At 41.4% G+C, this 25,099-nt stretch overlaps 2 protein-coding genes across 2 annotated transcripts in view; both read left to right on the forward strand.

Annotated features, from left to right (window-relative positions):
* The first annotated feature begins 2,173 nt into the window (after window positions 1-2,173).
* Window positions 2,174-4,152, forward strand: LOC143465986 (noggin-2-like). Its single transcript, XM_076964550.1, has one exon. The coding sequence runs from the start codon at window positions 2,210-2,212 to the stop codon at window positions 2,876-2,878; it is 669 nt and encodes a 222-aa protein (XP_076820665.1). The 5' UTR covers window positions 2,174-2,209; the 3' UTR covers window positions 2,879-4,152.
* Window positions 4,153-11,817: 7,665 nt separating this feature from the next.
* Window positions 11,818-25,099, forward strand: part of LOC143466216 (uncharacterized) — a 31,046-nt gene continuing 17,764 nt past the window's right edge. The window contains exons 1-32 of the mRNA XM_076964851.1: window positions 11,818-12,033; window positions 12,481-12,647; window positions 12,744-12,989; window positions 13,145-13,285; window positions 13,388-13,556; window positions 13,756-13,941; window positions 14,120-14,279; window positions 14,482-14,707; window positions 14,978-15,191; window positions 15,314-15,481; window positions 15,829-16,035; window positions 16,330-16,476; window positions 16,786-16,928; window positions 17,253-17,389; window positions 17,472-17,647; window positions 17,898-18,092; window positions 18,526-18,647; window positions 18,964-19,300; window positions 19,454-19,606; window positions 19,802-20,030; window positions 20,503-20,757; window positions 21,152-21,333; window positions 21,520-21,672; window positions 21,840-22,152; window positions 22,251-22,355; window positions 22,443-22,537; window positions 22,708-22,863; window positions 23,152-23,371; window positions 23,626-23,759; window positions 24,114-24,349; window positions 24,671-24,828; window positions 24,943-25,079. Of these exons, the coding sequence (XP_076820966.1) occupies window positions 11,898-12,033; window positions 12,481-12,647; window positions 12,744-12,989; window positions 13,145-13,285; window positions 13,388-13,556; window positions 13,756-13,941; window positions 14,120-14,279; window positions 14,482-14,707; window positions 14,978-15,191; window positions 15,314-15,481; window positions 15,829-16,035; window positions 16,330-16,476; window positions 16,786-16,928; window positions 17,253-17,389; window positions 17,472-17,647; window positions 17,898-18,092; window positions 18,526-18,647; window positions 18,964-19,300; window positions 19,454-19,606; window positions 19,802-20,030; window positions 20,503-20,757; window positions 21,152-21,333; window positions 21,520-21,672; window positions 21,840-22,152; window positions 22,251-22,355; window positions 22,443-22,537; window positions 22,708-22,863; window positions 23,152-23,371; window positions 23,626-23,759; window positions 24,114-24,349; window positions 24,671-24,828; window positions 24,943-25,079 (5,803 nt within the window). The 5' untranslated portion in view covers window positions 11,818-11,897. The remainder of the gene's footprint in view (window positions 12,034-12,480; window positions 12,648-12,743; window positions 12,990-13,144; window positions 13,286-13,387; window positions 13,557-13,755; window positions 13,942-14,119; window positions 14,280-14,481; window positions 14,708-14,977; window positions 15,192-15,313; window positions 15,482-15,828; window positions 16,036-16,329; window positions 16,477-16,785; window positions 16,929-17,252; window positions 17,390-17,471; window positions 17,648-17,897; window positions 18,093-18,525; window positions 18,648-18,963; window positions 19,301-19,453; window positions 19,607-19,801; window positions 20,031-20,502; window positions 20,758-21,151; window positions 21,334-21,519; window positions 21,673-21,839; window positions 22,153-22,250; window positions 22,356-22,442; window positions 22,538-22,707; window positions 22,864-23,151; window positions 23,372-23,625; window positions 23,760-24,113; window positions 24,350-24,670; window positions 24,829-24,942; window positions 25,080-25,099) is intronic.

The following is a 25,099-nucleotide window of genomic DNA, read 5'->3' on the forward strand; positions in this document are numbered from 1 at the left end:
CATCTCCACATCTCCTTCTTATGACGTAACAATGCTTCCTTTAATAAGGGCAGGTTGCCATAAAAATAGTCTGCACGTGTCCTATTAGCAGGTCCATGTGACGCAACATATGCTGCGCGTCCCCAACCTGTGAGGTCTTGGGTCGTCAGATCGCGATGACAGTCTGCAAACTTCGCGCTTTCCACGGGTTATGAGAAGTCACAAAAATATCCGCGTCGCGATGGACAATTATGAGGCAATAGTTGTCAGATTGGTCACGTAATATGACAAAACAATGAGAGCTGTATAATGGCAGGGGCCGTTTTCAGGGCAATTGTTACCAAATAATCGGAAAATTGTCAACAAACAATAGAAAACTCCGCAATGATAAAAACTCAACAACCAACTTTCACGTCGAAAAGAGAGGGAGATATTTCCAGAAAAATCGATGATTTTGTAAACAAAGTCGCGGGGAGGAAAGAACGCGACGAAAAACAGCGATATATCGGCGATGACCCTCAAATTTCACCGGATGAAAATCTACAAAAGTAAACTGTAAAAATAAGGCGGGTGCAGAGCGGAAGTGACGAATCTGACAAGTTTCGCGCGCTGACGGCGAGGAAAGTGCTTTTCCGGTCAACTTGATACAACCTGGCCGGTTAGTTCTTTCAAAAACCATGAAAAAAGAAAAATAATTTCGCTTCGCATGACCCGAGTTTGACCGAGTCCAACGCGCGTCTCCGATTTGCGAAACTAATCTTCGAGCTTTATTCCAGGCGACGCGTTATGACGTCACAATGGAATTTTTCGATCGGCAGAGCGCGACATCAAAAAGCTGCCATCATGCATCGGAGCTTTTCCTGCAGCGAACTCGGCTGCGGTCCGGCAGTGACCCAGTCTCGCCGGCGCCAATCTGCCGGGGCAAGAGAACTTCAGGGCGCGGGAAAGCTTCGACAAAACCCGAACCAGCTTTGCGTTGATTAAAAACAAAAATCTCGCTCGAATTTAAAGACAACTTCTGGGGTCGGCTGGTGGTCTCGTTGTCTGGAAAAAAGAAATCGCGAAACTTTGATTCCAATCAGCGATACTTAGAGGAAAGGATCGAATAGCCGCGATTTCGCTTCAGTCAAAGTAAAAAGGAACTTTATTTTACAAACCTGTTGGACGCTGCGCAGTGTCGTTTGATGGGAACATGGATAAAATTGCCTTCTACCGCCGCCATCGTGGCGCGGTCATGTTCGCATCACGATTGTTTTCTCTCTCAGCTTCAGAGAAAGTTCTTTCGAGTTCAAATCAGGGCGCCATCGTGTAGTTTTGCCAAAAAACGCGATGCATAGATTAATTATAAGTTCGAATTTTTCCTAAAAATCGAATATCTGTCCGGCAAGTCAAAAACAGGAATAGCGTGAGGTGAAATTTAAAACGAGAGTCGTCGGAGAGAAAAAAGTCCGTATAAAAAAGAGAGAGACCCAATCGCGATTTGTCACTTGTGGAATATCTGTCCAGCGCGGACAGGCCGGGTTGTTTATCTAGTAATCGCGCTAAGCCGCATTCCCAGGTTCCATATTTACGTATAACAAACGCTGCGTGTAGACGCCGAAAGTTTAATTAACCGGGACGCTTATAAAAGGCGGAAAGTTTCCGAATAAAAGTTGCATTCAGCGATTGTCTTAAGCCGAGACAAGTAAGAAAGATGATCAAAGCGGTGCATGTTTGGCGTCTGTGTCGATTCTTATACAGTCAGGCTTAGTAGTTTAAAGAAGTTCGGCCGAGCGCGAAATAACAACGCGATATATTTGGGGGGTGGCGGTCGGGAGATATTTACAACCGGATTTTACACGAATGGAATTTCAATATTTTCATTTGAAACGCATCAAAGAATCGTGTGTTTGTTTGCGCCTGTTTTACTGCGCGTTGTACCTCCGCAGAATTTAAGATAGAATTCCCATGATTTTAAAGATGAGAAGTGCGTTGTGCATTGGAAGGCAATTGTTAAAATAAATTGTCTTTATTACGTAATAATACAAGAATGCGAAACGATTTATGGCAGTATGGCTGTCGGTTGGATTAAGCATTTTGATGTGGATTATTACATCATAATATAGTGACAGTTGTACGTTGTCCTGTAAAAATGTTATATTATGACAGTTCTTGTTGTGGTCTAAGTAGTCTAGTTTGCAATTTATTTATTTTATTGTTATTTCTAATTTTCAGCGATAAGTTGACGTCAATGATTGTTGAAATGTTTAGTTTAAATTGTGTCTGCTTACTCCTGGTCATCGCCGTGTTTGAGGGATCGGGAAAATTTTCAGCGCTCGGCCAGCATTACAACCACCTTCGCCCGATGCCGACCAACAAAATGCCCCTGCCAATTTTGACTGAAGATCCTAACGACGAATACGACCCAAAGCCACACGATATCAACGAGCGGGAGCTTCGAGACCGGCTCGGAGTGGATTATCTTCCCGACTTCATGTCTCCGACGCAGCCGGCCGACTTCCACGACACGGAGATGGTTAAACCCTTAACAGGGAAGATCCCGAGCGAGATCAGGAAACTCCTGAAGCGGCCGACGCGATTTAAAATGCCGAAGAAAGCGTGGAAAAAGATCATGAAGAACAAGAAGATTCTTCAGTCGTGGCTTTACCAGGAGACAGCCTGTCCGGTCAGATATCGCTGGAAGGATCTCGGCGTCCGGTTCTGGCCTCGTTACGTCAAAGAAGGTTATTGCGACTCGTCGCGATCCTGCTCGATCCCTGCAGGGATGAAATGCAAGTTTTCCCAACAATCGGACATCAAACTCCTCCGCTGGTATTGTCAGGGAATTCTAGAACGGAAGTATTGTTTGTGGCTTGAGATGCAATATCCGGTCATTTCCGAGTGCAAATGCCAATGTTGATCGGAAGATCGCGCGTTTTTATTTGAAGCTGGATCTGGAAAACGGATCCTTGGCGGAAGTGACGACGTCGCGAGGGTGCAGGTGGAGTAGAACTTTAGAACTTTTTCCAGCGCATCTGTCGTGATTCTCTTGTGGCGTCACAATAGAGGCGAGTGACTTTTCCCCTTAAAGATAACGTTCAACTTTGTAACGACGGTCGTCTCGTCGGCCAAATTTTTTATTTCCTTTTTAATTTATTCTTCATTTCTTTCTTTGATTTCGTTGCATGATGACGTAATAATAACTCTTGGTACATTTCATATTATGACGTAAACAATGATTTGCAAGATTTTTGATTTGTTTTCGAAGCGGTCGGGTGAACCTCAGCCGGAGTTTTCGTTAAACAGCGGAAAAGTCGGCGCCGACCCCCCACTGGTCGTACTTCGCGATATAGACAATACACCCCCCCCTCCCCGGGTTGGGTGAGGGGGCGCATCCTCTCTCAAACCAGCCCTGGGATTTAAAATCGCTTTGCGCCGAGAATTACTAAAGAATTAGTCCTAAATAGATGATTTTTTATGGCGAAAATTCCCACAAATATCTCCCTCTTCAAATTCGAACTTCGCGGTCAAGTCGAAAATTGGGCGAGTTCGAGAAAGAAAATCGCGGATTACTCGAATAACACTTGACATCAGACAAATCCTTCCTTGAGATGAAACAGAGAGCGACAAAATGCGCGCGGCGCCACACAAAGCCAATGTAATGTCTCAGCCTCCCCGCAAATCAAGTCACCTGCTTGCAAACTCCTATTATGACGACATAAAGCAGATAAGTAGCGATGAAAAGTTTTTCACGCACTCTAAATCTTGGACAAATTTCAGAGATAGGGGTGGTAAGGTCATAAAGATAAACCTTGTTTCCGGTGTGACGTCATAACTGACTGACGACTGGCGCGCGGTTCAAAGCGACTTTCATCGATCCTAATTCTCTAAAATTCGAAAAATTGATTTCGCCACGAATTTACTGTTCTTTGGTTGTTTAATTGCAGTCCAATTTCCACTCCCAATCATACGGAACTCTGTGTTTGACTCCCGGGAAATTTCCTGACAGTTTTTTGATTTAAACTCGCTACAGCGATGTGAACTGTAATTTCGGGCGTGACGTGCCATTTCAAACTTTTTAAACTTGTTTCTTTGTATGTTTTATTTTTGCAATTTTTTCAGTTTATGAGCGCATTTTTCAACGCCAATTTTTCTTTGCTGAGTCACCTTCATTAAAAATCTACTAAGTCATAATTTGTTGTTGCTGTGTTTCCAAATAAGGAATGTCAGGGCAAAGTCACGTGATTGTGAAACATCGCTCAGCACAGATGAAGATGGTGTAGGGCGACACACAGCGATGAAAATTCACAAGTCTTGAAAGATAAAAACCTTAAAAATGTGTTGCGTATAAATGTGCGCATTCCGCAAATTTGTCGAATAATTTTCATGAGTTCAAAACCCACCGTAGATTTGCTTTCTTTATCAATCATTCAGTTTTCGGGCCCGTTGCCCCCCCCGCCCCTAAATTCGTCAAGTGGGGTGCCTAACTTGATTAAGGGCTTATATGACGTCATAAAACTTAAGCGCTTGTTTCACGAAAGATGTCGAGAATGTTTGTTTGTTTGTACCAGACGCTTTTAAGGGACCGCAAATTTTGTTTTGAAAGACAAGATCGCTTTCAGAAGGGTCAGCCTTTGCTTTATGAAGACAACAGGATAGTTTGGATCAGAGCCGAAACCCTCTCACGTTAATTGAAAAATTATCGGTCCTTGCGTGTCATAATCCGTTTAAATCGCAATTTTCAACACCCGAGCGCGCCGCAGAAGCAAAATTGAAAAAACTGCATAAGTTTTCTAGAGAAAAATATGACGCTTTCTGTTGTAAGCAAACATTCTCCTGCCAAAACCCTGTAAAAACCAGAGGAGGTGTTCTAGAATTACCTCCGCCTTGCGGTTGGATGAATTACACATCGCTTGTTTTGTTTGTTGTGACGTCATTAATAAATTTTAAACGTTGCCGCTGGGTTCTTAGAATAAAGAATGTTTTCGAAAAATTTACAAGAAGCATTTGCTAAAAATTACATTCGCAAACGGAGAGTTTTTAAAGGAAAACTCAGAAATTGGAAGAATTACTCGAAGAAGTCCAATCGGTCCAAGATCTGCTGTGGCTTGCACGCTTCGACGAATTCTAGAGTGCTTGGACCTCTACGCACAGTCCTCGAAAATGGCCACAAGGATCGAACAATGCCATTTTCCCACGCCATAAACGATTCTCAAAAATCACTTGTTTTATTAATTTCAACAAAAAGTCGCTGTCTTCATTTGTGCAGCCCCTTTCACGCTTATTACGTCACAAAAGAAATCGAAATCAAGGAAATTAGACACAGTTACCATTGTGAAGTCACACTCTGGCACACAGACCTTATTCACGAGCTAATAAAAGGGTCTTTTTCACATCATAAAGCTTCTGTTGATCACGTGATTGCAAACAATGGGATAAAAAGAAACCGACGCAAGCTATATTGCGCGAAACGTGAACTGAGTAAGCGCCGGTTAGAAAATCGTCATTAAATCGCTCAAAATACAGAGTCTAGTCGCTCAAGCCTTCTACTTTATCAGTATCATCATAATTCGAAGTGTTATAATGACGCCATAATGAGAGTGTTTCTGTAATCCCCCTTTTCGTCGTCGTCAATTACACGCTTGAATGAGCACGTCGTGACCAGGTTTGTCATTAGCTTCGATGCAGACTTCGATTCCAGATCTCTACATGATCAATGATGATGTCACCGTTTGCGTCACTTGCAGACTTAGCGCCGCTGGTCAGCTGTTGCTCCTGTCAACTCCATGCTCCTTGTATAGAAACGTCACAATGACATCATTTATTCGGGAATTGGGCTTTTATTAACCTGAAGTTATATTGATGGCGACGAAACGCGATTTTATCTTTTATCGCGACAAATTTAGAACTGTCGACGACAACCGAGGTCGATAAGGGGGTCGGTGATAATCACGTGATACCCATGAGAAATAATCGCGATGGGGTAATTCGGCCCCAACATACTTGAAAATGGAAAAGATATTTCTAGAATTGGGTTTCGTCGATTTAAAAACCATTTGCTTTGACTCTACAGCAGGAAAAATTGAAATTTTTGGTTGTCGTTATGCGGCCCGACCACGACGTTGTCGATCTTCCGCGTTTGTTGCGTGCTTGTTACGTAATAAACGTAAATGACGCATAACATAAAACCGCTATCAGATTGTGATATAATCGCTCGTAGTTTTGTGAGCTCAGTGCCAAAAATAATCAAAAGTAAAACGCGATTCTTGGCGCTATTTCAAGTCGGCGAGATGAAAGCGGCGACCGCTCGCGACAAACCGCCGCTTGTCGAGGTCAGAGGTTAAAATCATTCCATGTCATCAGGGTGCATCGTGCGAGTTTCTCAGGAAGGTTTATTTTCTAATTATCAATAAATTTAGTATAAGCTTGAAAAATGTCAAACGACAATCTTCCAGGACTTGTGTCGTCATAATGGCCATTGTGTAAACAAGCGATGAGATTTCATTCCATCAATCATCGAACCCTTATCGAAGCTGGCGCGCTGCAGCCTTCGTTCAAGTCTGGAATCGTGCCATATCGGCGTTCCAGAATTCCTAATTCAACTTACTTTAAATTGGCGGAAGAGAGAGTAAGCTTCATTCGACCAATGACTGTCGCCAAAAATCGTCGTAGCCCGCGATTTTAATGAAATAAACCAGAGTATCGTCACGTCGACATTTCCTATAAAATAGGAAACATTTCGCGTTTAATCCTGTTTGCTTATCGCTTATCACAAGATGTTGTTGGATACGATCCAAACTAATCGTTTTGAGACCTCATTATGACGTCAATAAAGTCACTAATTTAGAATAAAGGACCAAGGATGATGTAACTGCGGTTTCGGGAGTTTGCCAAAAAGCAAAATTTCTTTCAAAATTTTCATAACAGGAAAGCGCGACCAGACCCAGATTGGGGGCAAACAAAAGACCACCCCTCCCCCACTACGGCGCTCTGTGGCTTGTTGTCATGGCAAATAAAACATGGAAATCGGCGCCAAGAAGTTTTTGAAGGAGAAGCATTCGCGCGAAGTTTGGGACGATAAGGAACTCATTTCAAGGGAATTTTATTTAATTCTGGAGATAGCGAAGCGATTTTTCGTCGTCACAAAGGCGATCTCCTCTATTTACGTACGTGACACGCATCAATGGTCAGCGTTCTGCCTGCTAAAGTCGCACTATTATTAAAATGCATCTGACAGGGAATAATTCACGCTTTATGACGTAACAATAGGGAGTATTGTGAAGAAACTACACGTCAGACACTTTGATGAAATTAATCATTTGATTGACAGGAAATGTGGGCGGACTATCTTTTATTTGAAGAATATTTCTCTCACAATGTCGTGCTGAGATTGTCAACAGGTCTCGCGGACTCGAAACCACCAAAGTTTCTTTGAGGATCGAATCCCAAACTTTACATTGATAAGAACTTATTTATGGATGTTTGTTGCAATAATAATGTCGAGAATGACGTCATAAACGTATGTAAACTTGACGTCATGTTTTCACGAGGTGGCGCAACGATTTGACCAAGCGTCTGTGGAATAAATTCTGGAATATCTAGTTGTGTGTGGGGAGGGAAAGAAATAAAATCTCTCTCCAGTCATGGGCAGGCGGTGGCGAAATACTCCAAGACCGGTTTGAGAAAATACGATCAATTGTTGCATCACAATGCCGTCGATTGCTGGGAATCGCGGATGATTATGGGGAAACAAACACTGGAACGTGACCGAAGCCACTTTTGGTGCGGACGTCGTCCAATTTTCATCGAAATTCTGTGGCAAATATCTCAATCTATCCGCGACGAGGTGGACAACCAGACGCCATTGATACTTTAATTGGAAGTTTAAAATATCGCGGGCACGTGACGATTTGGCGACGATCCAACATCAGACCTGGGAATTATTACATCACAATAAAGTTGCGACAGGGAATTTTTGATTAATCGAATTCCATCGCTTCTGTACACTTGAACACGGAGCAGGGCTTGAACCGGCATCGCACAAATTTCTTTCAGTGGACAAACAAAGATGATGCTCGGGACCTGAATCGAGGAATGTTGTGGACGACGGGAGAAAAACAACAACTTCGAGAGAAACAGTAATTCAGCGAAGAAGCTGACACCAAGACCCAACCTATCAGGACAAGCTGTGGAACTGCCGGGGTATGGTTACGCACAAAAGCGATTTAGTCTTCCAACAAAGGACACAAACAATGATACGAAATAAAGTCCACAATATATCTGCAGAAGCTTTCCACAACAATGGCATTATCTGAATTTGTAAACGAGTTGTACGATCAGGGAAACAATTAATAATGTTTAGTTTGCCGGGGACAGTGCATTTACGCGCCCGGAAACGATCGTTTTTTAACGGGCAACGTTTATGGAGCTTGTCACGTACGAGGGCAGGTTCCATAGAATGATTTCAAACAATGGAAAAAGACAAACTTTGCTTTTAAGAAAAAGCAATCTGGGAAATTTCGGAAAGATAGTTTGCAAAAACCGCCCTTAAACAATTAAATCATATAATACAAAAAAACGAATGACCCGAAATGAGAACGGTTGCGTCTGTAAAACACAGTTTCATTGTGCTACTTATATAAGCTTCGAAGTGAACTTATCGATAGAAAGGTTAAAAAGTTTTAGGTTACTCAAGGTTTTTGAGATCAGATTGCAGCAGAAATCTCGTAAGTTTGTGATCAACGATTAAAATTCAAAATTGACGTAAGACATAAAGAAAGGACCTGATTCCACACAAAGTTTTATTGAAATTCTTCATCTTAACCTTGAACCTTAAACCAGAGATCTTTAAAGAGAATGAGTTAACCATGTTTACCGTCAACAACAAACTGCACTTGCTCCCTTGAACAGAAACACGTCGCTTTGGCGCATCTGTGACGTCACGATCAAAATCGTGGAAGTTAATCGTTCGGATTCGATCAGGCGTGCGCGGTTATTCAATTCGGGATTAATTTTATGTCCTGTTTACGCGGCAGAAGTTTAATAACATTGAAATATTTTCTCAAATTCTTACCAAAGGCAACAAGATCATTTGCTGAAGAATCAGGACACACGTCACAAACAAAGATTAAGTTTCAAGGTTGAAGAAAAATGATCTCAACGTCTCGATGTCGAACAAGAAAAGTTCTATTTGCTAAACAAGTAGAGTACAAGCGCTCGGTCGTTTTAAATAGCCAAGTTTCTGAGTTGTTTGCTTAAATCTGGCGCCGTCGACAGGCTTAGACGCTCTGGGGCATCAACAGAAGCCTGGGGTTGGTCGATGAACGTAAATTCTTTTGCTTCTCACGACTTACATCATGTGTTAGGGCTTCCCTGTATTGTGAGGTGCCAGCGGTGAAACGCAACGATTGTCGTCGAAGCTGAAGTGTTGACCCAACCATGAATAATCAATTTTTATTAAGTGCCCAATCGGTTCATTAATAACTTTATTATGATGTTATTAATTAAAGTAAAAGGTTTGGAAAATATCAAATCAATCAACAATCAACTCAAAAACTATGAAACTTTGAGGCAATTTCTTGCTTTGAAACATGCATAAGAAACGTTAATTTTCTCCATACGTAGGTCATATGCACAGAGGTTAAAAAAACATTTTATTTTAAATAATGATAAAAAAGCTCAAAGGGCAATAAAACGTCACAGTTGTAAAAAACGTAACAAACAACTTACAATTGAAATCGAAATAACAGCGTAGTATCTAGAACACTTGGATTACTCATCATTCTTCAATCCAGTTAAGACTAACCTGCTTGATCGAGTTCAAATACGGATTTTACAGAGTTTTTCTTGGCGCCCAAGGGACGTGGGAACCATTTGAGAAAGTTTTCATGAAAGGTATCTTCAACCTAAATTAACGTGACTTAATGGCATGCTGGGATATCATTTCCTGGTGACTGTGTTTGTAATTCAAGTGGTTTGAACCTGGTCGGCTCTAATGCCTTGCGGGTGGTAATGAACAAACTTTGTGGTTCACTTTTTTCGCCTTGACGGAGTAAAGCTTGACAGCGACATCGCGCGACTAGCAGGATTGCAAACGTGTGTCTAGATATTATGATAAGACATCGTTTATTTTTATCTTGTAAGTAAATGCAAAAAAGTCTTTGGACGGCTTAAACTTTGTAAATATTGAATTGTTGGAGCTGGCTTTACCACAAAGTTACTTAAATAAGTTAAGTTGAAAATTTAATGTCAACATTTAACTAATCTAATGCCAAACAATGCATTATTCCATAGCTCAATATTTTTAACAAGGTTATAGCATGATCATGGCTTAGTAGTTTGCTATGGGTCAAAATGATCAACCAGTATAAAAGCGAGTATGTATTTACTATCGCAAAACAAAAGAAAAAATTCATTACAAGCAATGATTTACAAACGATGTAAACGTATTACGTTTGTCTTTCACTTCATGCAGTTTCTTCAAATAGTGTTTGTATGCAAGAAGTTTGAAATAGTCATGCCCCTAAACTTATGTCACAAGCAACTTGGAAACCAAGCTCATAGAAATCAAAAAAAGTTTGGGAAATTTCCCTGAAGAAACGCGCGGAATAGTTCGTCTGATCTCAGTTGGATTCAAAAATTAAGACCAGGCTCGACCTAGTCGATGAGAACCAGGTAGGTTTTCTTAAATTAATTTTATGAGTTTGATTTCTGGGAATAAGTGTGTAGCTATACAAAAAATCTTTCCATTTTTGGTACCTAACTTACAACTCTGATAAATTGCTTTATTCATAACAGCTAGGCTAGGTTAGACTTCTCGTTTCTTAACAGGGTTGATGTAATATGGTGTGGTACCGCCAGGTTAAAGGCTTGGCCAAATTCAGTTTCGTAATTTATGTTGGTCTAGTTTAGATTAGTTAAATATACAGTAGGTTTGGTGGACGTGTGATTTATCTATCTTTATATAGCCTTGCAGCAGTAGCAGTCCAACACTATTGTAGTTTACCACTATAGGCATCGTCAATTGTACCTGCTGCCAGTTACCCATAGTGGAAAATGTGGCAGCTGCACGCCTGACTGCAAAGTAAGGCAGTTTTTGCTGAAATTTTAATTCTATTTTTTCACTTTACACCGTCATAATGCACGTTTTTGCCTTTGAGGCCTTGCCGCATTTGCCTGACATATTTGAGGTAATTATCATCGTTATTGCTCTGTTGCTATTATGTTTGCCACCACCTGTGTCAGCAAAATTTTTTATCCCCCACATTTAAGGCAAAAATTAAAAATAAATGAGATCTCGAGGGTGCAGACGCAAAGTTCTGGTGTGCAAGGAAGCAGCCGCAGTGCACTCCGACTTGTGGCCCAAGCCTATCCAGTGTTTGTGGTAAGCAAGGTACGGCCTTTTACAATAGAAAACGGAGAAATCTCCTTTTCTTTTTTTGGAAAGATCGCTTGTCTTCCGGTGTTGTTTGAACACCAATTTATAATGAATAAATAAAAATTTGAGTCTATAGTGCATCCAATTACACCAAAATTTGCATTTTTGCATGATTTTTGCACGATTTCTCGTCGTAAACTGTCGTACTTTCCTGTGCGCAATTACATAGTAATGTGTGCAGTTTGACTAACTTACTTTCAAAATTTATTAAAACTGAAATGCGCCATCCCAGCCATTAAGTGCAAAATAATGCACCTTAAGTGCACCACTATAGCTCGTGGAAAACAGAATTGATTGCACCTATGCAAATCTCTGCAATCTGGTGTGCTTGCAGATGCCACACTTTTCACTATGGGTGCTTATGAATCAAACGAACCCAATTTTGATTTGGTGTAAACGATAGTTTTCTTGTTACAGTGAAATGATTTTTAGGCTTATAGCCAAGCCTGTAGGTTTGTAAGCCTGTAATTGACAGCCTAGTGTTTATGTTTCATTTACAGTGATGAACATGGCTTCTACATCTGGAAGCTCTCAGTTGCTTGTCATGAACAAGAGTTTTCGAAGATATCGAAAAAGACTTTTGTGTATTTCGGCTGCTGTTGTTTCATCCTCCTTGGTGGCGTGTTCCTTAACTATAGGTAGGTATGATGGATTCATCTACTTCTAGGTCATAAACTTGTATGTAAATAGAAGTCGTATCTGACAGTGTTTATAGTTTTAAACATAGCGTACGTCTGACCAAAAATTTGTATTTGCAAATTCAGTTATTAACTCAATCGAGTTGAAAGTTATGCTATAGTACTACTTAGCTTAATTCTAATCTTATTTTGTTCTCTAGACTTAATCCCAGTCTGCTAGTACTGACTTTGTAGTCTGTTGATAGACTATAGTTCATGTATGCTTTATAATCAAACTTTACTTTCTTGAACCCTTTTTATTGCTTAACTACTTAACCTGAATAGCACATTCTTCTGTTGAAATATTTATATAATATAAACAAGACAAAATTAGAAGTAGCCCTACTTAGGCGCAGTTTATGTTTTGCATTAAGCAGTCTTGCATTATTTCATATTTTTCATTTCAAGGTCTTTTTCTGTACTTCCATACCGATGACAGTCCTCATCTACGAAGCAATCTCTTCGCAAGAATTAGAATCACAAAGGTTGAAGATGAGCAAATTGAATGGAGCTCAATCTTAAAAATTCCTGAAAATGATCAAACCAAACATACCAAAGAGATGGTGGAATATCAAGTTAGTTTGATCTAATTTTTTCGCACCTCTGTTTATTTTGTTTTTCTTCTCAATCAAATTACGCTCAGGATATGCTTGATTGACCATGCGTGTTAGTTGAAGGTCGCACTAATGCAAGTGGCTGATGAGGTCGACTCTGTTTCCGTGATGAAATTTCAAGAAGATCAATTTGCTCGTTTGGTTGGAGCATCCAATCGAGGTGTTGAAGTTTCTTTTAAAATTGAGCTCAGTCAAATGATCAACAGCTCCAAAGAGGTAGAGGACTTCAAAGACAAGTTGGTGATGTTTTTTGCGAAAGACAACAAAATGGTTGTGGATCTGGATTCGCTGGAAATTACCTCTGTATGTCGTTGTGAACATTCCTGTCAGATATTGTGTTTTATTCATTAACTTTGTCTTAATAAATCTTGTTACCTTTGGTTTTGTCAAATTCAAAAAATAATGTCTTGGCAAAATGAGCGTTGTGCTCGATATGAGTTTGTGTAATTGTCAAACAGGACCCAAAGCTTCAAGGAAGATCTTTTGACACATTTGAGACTTTCTTATCCGATAGTCGATACGATTTATCACATGTGGAATTAAGTGGAATAACACGACCCGAAATAAATGATGACAAAATAACATGCCCTACGTTGCAGGTAGCACTATTTTTTTGAGGGTATTTATCATCAGTTATCTAGTTATAATCTCATTAGTTCTCGTGAACAAGTACTCAAGGTATGGGTATGTTTTTTTTTCAGACAATTGATTATGGTTTTATTTCTCCGTTGACTTGTTTGGTGGCGAATAATTCCAAATTGGGAGACACCTGCTTCTTTTTTTGTGTTGTCAACCACACACTGATTGGAGAGGGCAAGATTACGTGCATGTCCACTGGGCACTGGAGTCATTCGCCACCGTTATGCAAAGGTCGAAAACTTCTCTCATTTGTTTTAAGCCACCTGATATTTTTATCTGCAGATTAAGTTATTTTAAGAAACAACTCCTGTATCAGTTGGTGAATGAAGTAAAACCCCTCCTGCTACTCCTTTGCATAAAATAATACTTTTACGATTGTCAATAACCTGAAAAAGTAAACGCGAGTTTGTTTAAAATATCCATCACGCAGTTCAGTGCCAGCCGCTGGGAAAAGCATTTGGCATAGAAGTTCAACCAAGGTCATGTTCCGACAAGGTGTCTCTCGCCGGCACTCACTGCTTCCATCACTGCGCTTCCGGTTTCGTGCTCGATGGGGACGCCTCTCGCGTCTGCACTGGAGCAGGAGCTTGGAGTGGGACTCCTCCAGTTTGCAGGAGTGAGCTGCAGTTTATTGAGTGAAATTTATCAAAGCTTTTCTTAAATTTGAATGTTTTTTAACCCAGATTTAAGAATTTAAGTTTTCACTGAGTTAATGACAGCTCAGATAAATGATAAGTGGGTTAGGGCTTAACCCACTCATGTCCGTAAATCACACAAGTTTACGATGTTGACAGGGACATGTGCTTCACTGAGCATCCCCGATAGCGGAAACATCTGGCCAACTTCCTGCTCCACAGACCACCTGCAACCAGCTGGGACAGTTTGCAGTTTTTCATGTCGGGAAGGATACGCATTGGCTGGAAGTCCCACTTTACTCTGTGATATGGACGGAAGGTCAAGCTGAGATTTAGTTGGAATGTTTGAAAGTAGTTAACATTTAATGAAGGAAAGCTTCGAACACACTTCATTTTTATTGTTAATATGTTGCTTAGACTGCAATGCATTGTCAGCCATTGTAAGTCTTTCACAGTATGCAGCTGCTGTTTCAGTTGTTTCTATGCAAACATCATCTTACTGCTTTATTGATCCGTTTTAGATGGAACTTTCCCGCCCCGACCTGTCGACAGGGATGCTTTCCTCTGCTAGCGCCAGCGAGTGGTGAAATCTTTCCCTCGATTTGTGCAGAAAATTCTGTGATTGCGGGACGACGTGCGGTGGTCATGGAAGGAATCATCTGTGTTGCCTGGTGTAGTGAAGGATACAGGTTGGAAGGAAGCACACAGAGGTTATGCACGACTGGTGGGATATGGACCGGAGAGGAGGCAAGTAAATCAGATGAGAGGAAAGAATTAGGGTATGGTATCATGCATGAAGCAAGTTGACCTGTCTTGTTGTATTATAACGTTTTTACTCACATTTCAGGTGCATAGTTAGTGCTTATTGTTCAGACTTCATAGCAACCAGTTTATTGTGTGATACAGATAATTGCATTAAGGTAGTGTGAAGCCCTTTGTCCTCCATTCTACATACTTTGTTGACTTTCAAGGAAAATACGATTGCTGTGTCATGAATATTCGTGAATTTTGACCCAGACTTACTGCTCCAAGCTGTGTCCTTCTCTGAAGCTCCCAAGGCTCATGGGGGCTTCCCCAGCATATTGCACTGATGTTAAAAGAAAATCAGAGCTCGCTGAGGGTCAAAAGTGCGAATTATTTTGCCCCGACGGCTTTGAACCATCCAACGAAGTAGACGCTGTTATGTGCCTCAGTAATGGATCTTGGAGCCAAATTCCTGACGCTTGTATAAGTAAGATTTGACCAACATTGTAAAATGTGCTAAAGAAACTAAGCCTGTTATCTTTTTGATATGTCTGTAGATTAGCGCTTGAAAACTCTTTTTTAAAGTGACCCTTACAACTTGTTCACCAGGGACATGCCGCTCGCATGCAAAGGTGTTGAACGGGGTCCTATCACCTGATTCTTGCTACGGGGCTAATCCGCTTCTCCAGGACACAAGATGCACTCTCGACTGCGACGATGGATTCGAGCTGCGTGGACCAATGCAGGTTCAGTGTCTGGCCACTGGGAAATGGACAGGTAGACAGACTGATGTGGTGTCATTTATTTTAGATTGTACCGTATCGTTTATTTTTTTATCGATGCTTGTGGGGGACGAGAGATAAAATGCTAACCATTATATCGAGATGACGTAAATAATAACTCCCCGAGCAAACAAGCAAAGTCATAAGGAATAGAACATGCACGGCATGATGATGATTAGCACGGCCACTGAACCCAATCAGCGGAAACGCTTCTCATCTCACAATGTATATTACATTACTGTTATGTTTGAAGATTGAGACATTTGACTCTAAGCTGCCTCTGACTCCACTGGAGTTTTCATCATAAATTTGCGCAGTAATTCAGTTCTTGTTTCTCCCAAGATCACCTCGGAGAATGCTTGAAGCGTTGCCCTTCACTTACCCCGCCCTCACACGGTTCGTTGACCCCCAACAACTGTTCGGCCACTCAACTTTTTCAGGGGTCTGAGTGCCAGTACATCTGTGACAGTGATTATGGATTGGAAGGCGACGAAAGTCGAACCTGTCTAACTGATGGTACCTGGTCTGGGGATCCCCCTGAATGCGTCGGTGAGATTTTTTCGTTTCTTCACTCGTTATACGGTCTTTGACTTATTGAGACCTAAGTTGCCGTGGGTTTTAGTTTTAATGAATCTTCAAATATAAAAAACTTCACATGTGCAATTACGTTTACTTAATATGCCTAGTTATTAACCTACCGGTAATAACTTATATCCAGTTTATTACCTTAGTTAATAATTCTATTAATAAACCTAACCATATGATAATAATAATAATTATATAACAATAATAATACCCACTAAGTTAATAACTAAATAACCTTCCACTTGTCGTTTATTGCAGCCGAGAACCAGTTCCTGATTCGACAAACCACGGCCGATCGAGACGTGTGTCTGGATATCAATACGGTGACGGGATTTGTCGAGAAGAAGCAGATCAAGAAATGCTCGTTCAACAATCGACTCCAACGATGGACTATTCTCAGCCAAGGTTCAGCTCATCGTTAGCTTTCGTTATTCGCCTAAATTTCATTCCTTGCCTCATGTGCCTATGCTGGTGCCAAATCAAAGCATGTGGAGTGGTAGACGTTAGTAAGCATCAACATGCAGCCTGAAGGGATCTGGGTGGGCACTCTTGCTGTAATCATGAATGGATAATTAGCGTGTCTGGGGTTCTACGTATTTTGTAATGAAGTTCCAGTAGGATTTTCACGGCCTACCATCCAATTGTGTGTGCTTAGCAGAAATTGTTTTTGCAAAACTTGAATTAAAACGGAAATTAAGTTGACAATCGTTCCAGGTCTTATACGGAATGTGGCATTGAGGAAATGTATTGAAGTGGAGCACACAGAAGTAGGCTCCTATCTCACTCTACAGGACTGCTCTGACGATGATGAGCGGCAAAAATGGGACTGGACCGACAATGGAGACGTCACACTGCATGTGAGTATGTGCACAGACAAGCTCTCTGAGCAGGAATCAAGCGGTGAGGAATCATTGCCGTGATAAAGCCGTGTAAAGACTTTCCTCGGTCTGAGGATAAAAATTCTGATGCCGTACAAGTCGTTGTCGTCTCAGTAATAATCTCTGTCGTCTTAATAATTTAGCTTAGATTAAGGTGTCATGGGAATAGACATCAAAACAAGAGCATTTTTTGATTATGTAAGATTTCAAGATCTTTTAATCTGCTAGAACAATTTTTCAAATTTAGTGATGCGTTTGTGATGCAATAGTGATGTGATAAAGCATGAATTTTTGTTTAACCAGAACACAAACCTACAGCTTGGTTATGGCTATGCTTCAATTGGCAAGATCATGTTGGTTGAGGAAAGTGATGCATTAACGTGGTATGCAGTGACCTCAAGTGGACAGCAATCGCTTTATAGCACCTTTTCCAACTCAAGGTCAGTCAAGGTTATATAGCGGATGTTATAATAATATCAGGATATGAAAAATTCTAAGCTGTAAAATATGATATCTATGTAGCTGTCCACGACTCCGTGTTCCTTCCTTCACAAACATCTCTCCGACAGCGTGTGCCGAAAATCAAACTATCGTCAATGAGACGACTTGCTCCTTCTCCTGTGCGGAGAATCGTAAACTCGTTGGAGAAGGAAACAGAAGCTGCAGTAATGGTCGATGGAATGGGACATACCCAACATGTTGGTGTTTATATTGCACTGGATGTGTCATTGTTTGAATTATGTTTGTTGTACATAGATGGGTATATGATAGTGGTACTCTTTGAAGGAGCCTATCATAATTAATGCTTCCACACATATTCATCTCTTTTTACGCCCAATAATCTTCGTCAAAAAAGAATAATTTTACTAATACGGTGAATTTGTATATATAACCGCCATCTTGTTCCATCATCATGACGCCGTGCATTAAGAGAGCGATTAATTTCAGGTGAGACTGCTTGTCAACCATTATCGCCCCCTAGCGGCAACGGAACAGTAACAGCGGAATGTCAGTCAGGGCTACAGGATGAAGGAAAAGTCTGTAAATTTGACTGTCCGCTAAGTAATTATCATTTGGAAGGAGAAGCCGTTTTGATCTGTCTCTCAACTGGCAACTGGAGCACCTCACCAGCGGCTTGTACATGTGAGCAGCGTTTTATTTGAAGTTTGGCGACCGCTAAGAAGTTTTAGGTGACCATGGCCTTTAAAGACTAACTACTAATTTTCTGCTGTAGTTACAGAAGTAAAAATTTTGACAAACCATTAAAGAAATTTATGAAAGTGTTTTGATCCCCAAAACCACCTTTTAAAAGCACTGCGTGACTACGTGTATTTACCTCATTGTCTTAACCTCCAAGTATTTCTGTTTTGAGGAAAAAGTATTAGTCGGTACAAAACGAATCAAACTCGGATAAGAAATATTTTCTTCGTTGAACTGATTGCAACTTTACACTCAACAGATTTTAATTCATTTCTCCAGTTAGACAACTGTTACGTTTAGAAACCAAAATGGAAAGGTGTCATGAAGGAAAGCTGGCAATAAGACCAGACAACATAATTGCTCCTGCTTTTTACAGTGCGATGTCCTCAGTTGGATGCGGTGGAAAATGGAATTCTTTTTCCATCATCTTGTTCCGCTGACGACAGCTCCATCGGTGCAAGCTGCAATCTCAGCTGTGAACAACCTTACAAGGCAAAGGTAGCTTCCACACATACTGTCACAGCTTCTACTACAGCTATTGTGGTTATCTCCATAACCTGCTTCATGAAATAACTGCTTCTTCATCATGATTCGCGTGACGTTCATCGTAAAGGCATCATGCTGACTTGGGCAGTCACAGCTTACTAGTTCAGCCACTCCTCTGTCAGTCGTAGAAAGCATGACTTATTTTGAAGGCTTATTACGCAATAACTTAGTGAGATTGTGTGATATTTAATAATTGTGAAATATTACTTCCGCGTCGCAATTGTTGTGGATTGCGTGACTTGTTCATTGAGTGTTCATCTTGTCTCAGACTTTAACGTCGTTAACTTGCCTCACCAATGGGAGTTGGTCGTTCGGAAATTTTTCCTGCGAACAAGGATGTTATGATGTTAATGCTCCCCCTGGTGGTGGTAATGTGTCATGTGACTCTGACGAGTTGTGGGAGGGAGACCAGTGCACATATTCATGCGGCGACGAGGAACATCGCGTCCTTGCGTCCGTCACTCCAGGAAGTGGAGACACCACGCTCCTCGCTGATCCTGGACCCAGCGGAACAATTTCAAGAACATGCAGAGCGAATGGGACATTTAACGGAACACTGCCCTCGTGTGTGTCAGTGTGTGAGCAACTTTCCATTCCGAGCAATGGTACGAGAGATGTCATTTGGTCGTGAAATGTATTTATCATACGTTACATAAAAACTGGTATCAGTGCTGTTTTGCTTTTGCACGAATTTATTCCTTAATTTGCTGTGCCCTAAACATTGTGTCCTGATGTGGAGGATCACTCTGTCTCCTCAGGTACATTGCAACCATCCAACTGCAGCAGCAGTAGAAAGGTGGAAGGATCAAGATGTGAACTTAGATGCTCCACGGGTTTTGGTGTGCAAGGAAGTCCGGTTGCCACGTGCCAGTCTGATGGGGAGTGGTCCATGGATGGATTTCAATGTCAAGGTCACTCCATCATTTGTTTGTTTTTTTCACATCTTTAGTGCCACAAAGACACTTCCACTTTGAAGAAAAAATAAAAATAAAAACTCACACTTTTAAGAAGCTTTCAAACGTAGACTTTAGTTTCCACTTGGTAGAAATTGAAATTGTAAGAATAAATTAGAGTATTCACTCGAAATCGCATCTTTTTTTCTGCAGAGGAAACACAGTTCGTCATAAAAATAAAAGACTCATCAAATCCAGTTTGTCTCGAGGTTAACACGTCATTGGCCGAAAATCATCTCGATTATCTTCGTGTCCTGAAGCGAGACAGCATCTCGACATGTTTAAATTCAACCAATGCTCTGTGGACATGGTCGAGTGCTCATCAACTCAAGCACGTCCAGTCTCGATATTGCCTGGCAGTTTTGGACAAAAACGCAAAAAGGTCAGAATATGATGGTTTTTATTGCTATTGTTGGTGATGTGCAAAATTTTGCAACTATTATGATACGTGGTCAGTGTCAGGGCAACACAGCAGTTGGTCTATCATGAACCCGAATAGATTAATAACTGTAAGACATCGCATATTATAATATAATTGCAATAATAACCACAGCAGATCGTGCCCAAATACAACTTAAAATGTGAACTAAAATCCAGTGTTTTTCTGGATTTGAAAGACTCATAAGTTTGTGATAACTTGATTGACGTCATGTGCAGCTTTTTTCAAGTTTAACTTTGGCGACCGCTGAAAAAGTTAGAGCGACAACGACTTTAAAAGATTACCTGCTATTTTTGTACTGTTGCCGCGGAAGTATAAATTTTGAAAGATCATTGGAAAAATTTAAGAGACTGCTTCAGTCCCTCAACACAACAATGGTGTAAATTTTGTGTTGAACTTGTCTCCTCTTCCACAGGTTGACTCCTCTCCTCCTGAGGAATTGCTCCACATCTGATCTTTCCCAGCAGTGGAGTTGTTCCCCAACAGATCCACATCTCCTCCACCTCACCCACCACCCACTCCACGTCCACCTCGGAGATTCAAACTCCAACCAGGCGGCTGCTTATCGCCACCCGGTGGGCCACATTATCAACGAGAAGGAGCTGTGGCTCGGAGTCGATGCCACCAACAACTCGCATGCCGTGGCTCCATGCTCTCTGCACACTGACAGGTGCGTGATGTCATAATAGAGGCTCACCCATGCGTAACTTGGCCACATCCTAACACTTTCGTTGAACGACAAAAATACAAGTCTTAAACCGTCTGACATGTAGAATTCACTTTTAACATGTTAAGGATTTCATAGTTTTGGAGTAGGGCTTTGTTTGTCATACCCAGTGTTAGTATATGCATCACTTGGATACTTTATCATAATAAACTCCAAATTTGGTTGTTTTTATCTTACTTTAGGATTTTTTATTGTCGTGCATGTGCCATGCGTTCGTGACAAGCTGGTATGCCTGCATACAATCGCTGTACAATGTACATATACGTCATGCTAGGATACAGTGCTTGTATGTTTTATCTTAGCAAACAGCGATGCGAACTGTTTTTGTGGCACACAGGTGTGCACCTCTTGTAATCCCTGAGCATGCCACTGTCACCCCGTCTTCATGTAGCGATGGAAATGTTGTGAGTATCAACACCACATGCATTGTGACCTGCTCCACCGGGTACATATTGCGCCACATTCTAACAACCGGCATATCGGCCACTTGCAATGACCAAACAGAATGGGATTATAATGGTATGGTCCATTAAAGAACTCATGCAAAATATGCTTTCGTTTGGTTGTTTCGTTTATTTTTCTTCTGTAATGAGATTTCTATTAAATTCAAGTTTTTGTCTTTTAATTGCAAACATACAATAGGGACCACTGTACCAGTATGTGTTACCTGTATTGCTCAGATATCAATACTTTATTCTTTGACAGACACTGTAAATACATTTCCACTGGAGTGCACTCAGCCATGTCCAGGGATGTCTGTTCAATCATCTGTGAATTTCTCGTCAAATTGTGAAAATGGTCTCGCTACATTTGGAGATGTCTGCAACTTCACTTGTGACGAACCCAACCAAATGATAGGTGTGCTTTGATCTCTGCTTCGCAAGTACACACAGTTTGAGCGGTGATGAGTCGTTGCTTAGGTTTAGTCGTGCAAAGACGAATATTACAACATCAGATGTGATTAGATCTTTACCTGAAGTTTTCAACATAGTCCAGCTTACTTCTCTCAATTTTGTACCACACAGGTGTACCACACTCCATATGCGGTCTGAATGGGGCCTGGTCCTCCACTTCACCCACCTGCATCCGTGTCTGCCCCCATCCTGCTCCTTCAACCCACACGCTTGCCAACCAGACTGTCTATGCAACCCCCGGCAACTGTCTCTATGACGACGACATTCTCGCCTCTCAAGTTGTAAGCGATGATGAATGTAGTTACAGTTGCAATCCAATGTACACTGTGGGAAATACGTCGATGACGCGTACTTGTTTGTCGAATGGATCGTTTGATCATTCTCTACCGACCTGCTACATTCCGCAAGCCTCAACCACTTACAGGTGGGTTTGGCTGCTCTCGCTTTAAAACTAGAACCGGTTTTGTTGGTAGTTTTTTTTATAATAATCGAGCTTGTTGCAATATTGAGCTTTTAATGCAGCGACTCATCCTGTGGAACACCGCCGTCCCACAGTCAGTACGTCGGAAGATTGTTACGCGTTGAAAATTGCACCACGCCTGCAGACACTCAACGACTTTGTGCTGTGTTAGTCACCAACATCTTTCATTCACAGTGCACTCACTTCCATGTGATAAGTTGGAACTTTGTTCATTTGTTTTGTTGTTTCTTCAGTTACGGCTGCAGTTCTGGATACAAGATTCCATCCGGCGATACGATTCACTGCGCCGCCAACAGCTATACCTGGCCTTCCCCGCCCTTGTGCAAGCGTAAGTAGGTGTTGATGGATTTCCAGTCAAAGAAGTTTTCAGATCATTCTAAGACTTCGCGCAGATGATAACTCTTTGCCTGAAATTGTGCGCTGCAAAGACATGTTGGAAATAAAAGATGGCTGTGTTGAGCGCCTAGTTTCTGTCAATCATTTTTTGTGTCTTTGCAGGGTTGTGCCCAGACATCAGTACTCAATGCTCTGGTAAAGTGGAAGGAGAGTATTGCATCATCGAGTGTGAAGCGCAGCAGACGATATCTCATGGAAACAATCGATTGCTCTGTAACGTAGACGGCACTTGGAGTGACACTCTTCCATATTGTGTTGGTGCGTTCTTCACCTAAATCAGGCGTCACCAAACTTTTCTTTGAAAAGGGCCAGATAAGCATAAGAACTGACTGGAATGCTTTGTTCAATAGTTTGCAATACAATGAGCTCATTCACGGCACAGTGAGGTGGGCCGGATAAAATTAACCATGTGGTTCGGGCCGTCGTTTGGTCACCCATGACCTAAAACGTTGCATGCCTCTAGTATTGTTCTGCTTAATTTATGCTGGGGTTCTTAATGTGTCATTTTACCGTGATAACTTTATGCTTGCGAAAACAATTCCTCAGATAAGGCCCACTTCAAAATCCAAAGCTCGCTGCAATCGTCGGGTGATTCTATCTGCATCAGCCACAATGGGAAAGTGAACATCGATGCCAAAGTGATGTTGGCCAGTTGCAGCCCGTCGAACCAGAATGATTTGCTCTGGTCCTGGGAGAGTTCTTCGCTCATCCGACACATTCGAAGCGGGTTTTGTCTTTCCTCATCCGATCGCAAGCATGGATCGAGGTAAACAATCCTGATTGGCTGAGGAATTTTGACCATACAGATGATGCAGACCTGTCAACAATAAAGAAGTTGTCATCTAAAACTTTACATAAAATTCAAGAAGGGTTGTAAACCGTAACATAATGATCAGCATACCACCTAAAAGCTCTTGGTAGAAGTTGAAAGTCTTCCAAAGTTTTATATATTGGAGTTGTATTAGACAATGCATCACAGTTGGCCCAGCTCCAAGCTCATCCTCCTCCTGTTCGTTGCAGCCTGAAGCTGGAGGAGTGCAACGTTCTCGACCAGCTCCAGCAGTGGAGATGCTCGGATGTTGCCGACCATCCTCATCGGATCAATCTCAGATCCGATGATGAGTTTATGTGGGTCGCTGGATCTGTGTTGACCGGTATGGTGCTTGTGGTGCTTCTTAGATGCGGCGTGAAACATGAGACCGCTAACATTAGAAAGTTTGACGCTTGGATGGATTATCTGAGGGTTTTATTCATCCCAGGTTGAATAAACTCAGAATGACCAACCTACGATTAAAGTTACAGATGTTGGTTTAGTCATCCTGGCTTAATCGTGCGTGCGTTAGTTAATCTAGAACTATTTTAATTTCGTTAAAGTGGGTTCGTTCAAACATATCCACTCTTTAACAAATCAACTTCAGTTGATTCTTCTTGTTTACGACACAAAAATGCAAAAGTTCCCGGTGTAAGCTTCGCCATAAACTTTGACCTTACATTTTCCGATGACGAAGGTAACAGCAGCGACGGAGTGAGGCTGCTCCATTCAAGTTTCTTCACCGATTCTCAAAAGAATTCGAGCGAACTCGGTGTCTCGTGGGTGGCCTTAAATGAAAGCCAACCAAGCGTAACGAACGTCACGCTATGCGCCGTACAGTCCTCCGTTGTCCAGTGTCCCCCACTCTCGTCTGTTGTGCCACTAGGCGGCGTGATGGAGCCTTCGATGTGTGCGGAAACGTGGTCGCAAGAGGTAAATTAATATAGTGCATACGTTATACACATTTTAAATAGTTTAGTATAATCTGGTATTTTAAGAAAATCTTTGCGACGATTGTTTCTTTATTAATATTTGACAGATTATTTCTATTTATTTTGGTGGCGATATGTTTCAATAAAAAAATGAAACCATTTAAAATCTTCTTTATACTCACATCAAACGATACATATTAGCAGGGCTGGTGCATATGTTAGAGAAATATTATCGTTGACTTATTATCATGCAAAGGTTTAAATTGAACAGGAAGCATTCCAGCAATAAGTAAATACCTTTGAAAACTCTTGTTAAACTTAGGGACAAAACTGCACGCTTGAATGTGGGTCTGGTTACACATTGCCCTCAGATTCATCGACAACGTCTGAGTGCTTACGTGAAGGTACTTGGTCAACTCTGGAGTTTGAATGTCTTCAAGTTTGTCCTAATCTTGCATCTCCTGAACATGGGGCAATTTCGTAAGAAACATTTGTTTAGATCGGGAAACTGGATTGTGTTCTACTCTTTATTACGTCACTTTATTTGTGTGGTTCCAAATCTTCACGAGTAATCTTGTTGTCCTCATCATACAGAGCTTGCAATGAAAGCTCGCTCACAGAGGGATCCACATGTGACTTCACGTGTGACGAAGATTATGAGCTAATAGGAGATTCTCAGCGTGTGTGTCAGTGGGATGGAAGATGGTCTGGCGTCACTGTTCTCTGTGCGAGTGCGTACTTGTTGGCTACC

The sequence above is a fragment of the Clavelina lepadiformis genome, chromosome 7, assembly GCF_947623445.1.
Source record: "Clavelina lepadiformis chromosome 7, kaClaLepa1.1, whole genome shotgun sequence".
Lineage (NCBI taxonomy): Eukaryota > Metazoa > Chordata > Ascidiacea > Aplousobranchia > Clavelinidae > Clavelina > Clavelina lepadiformis.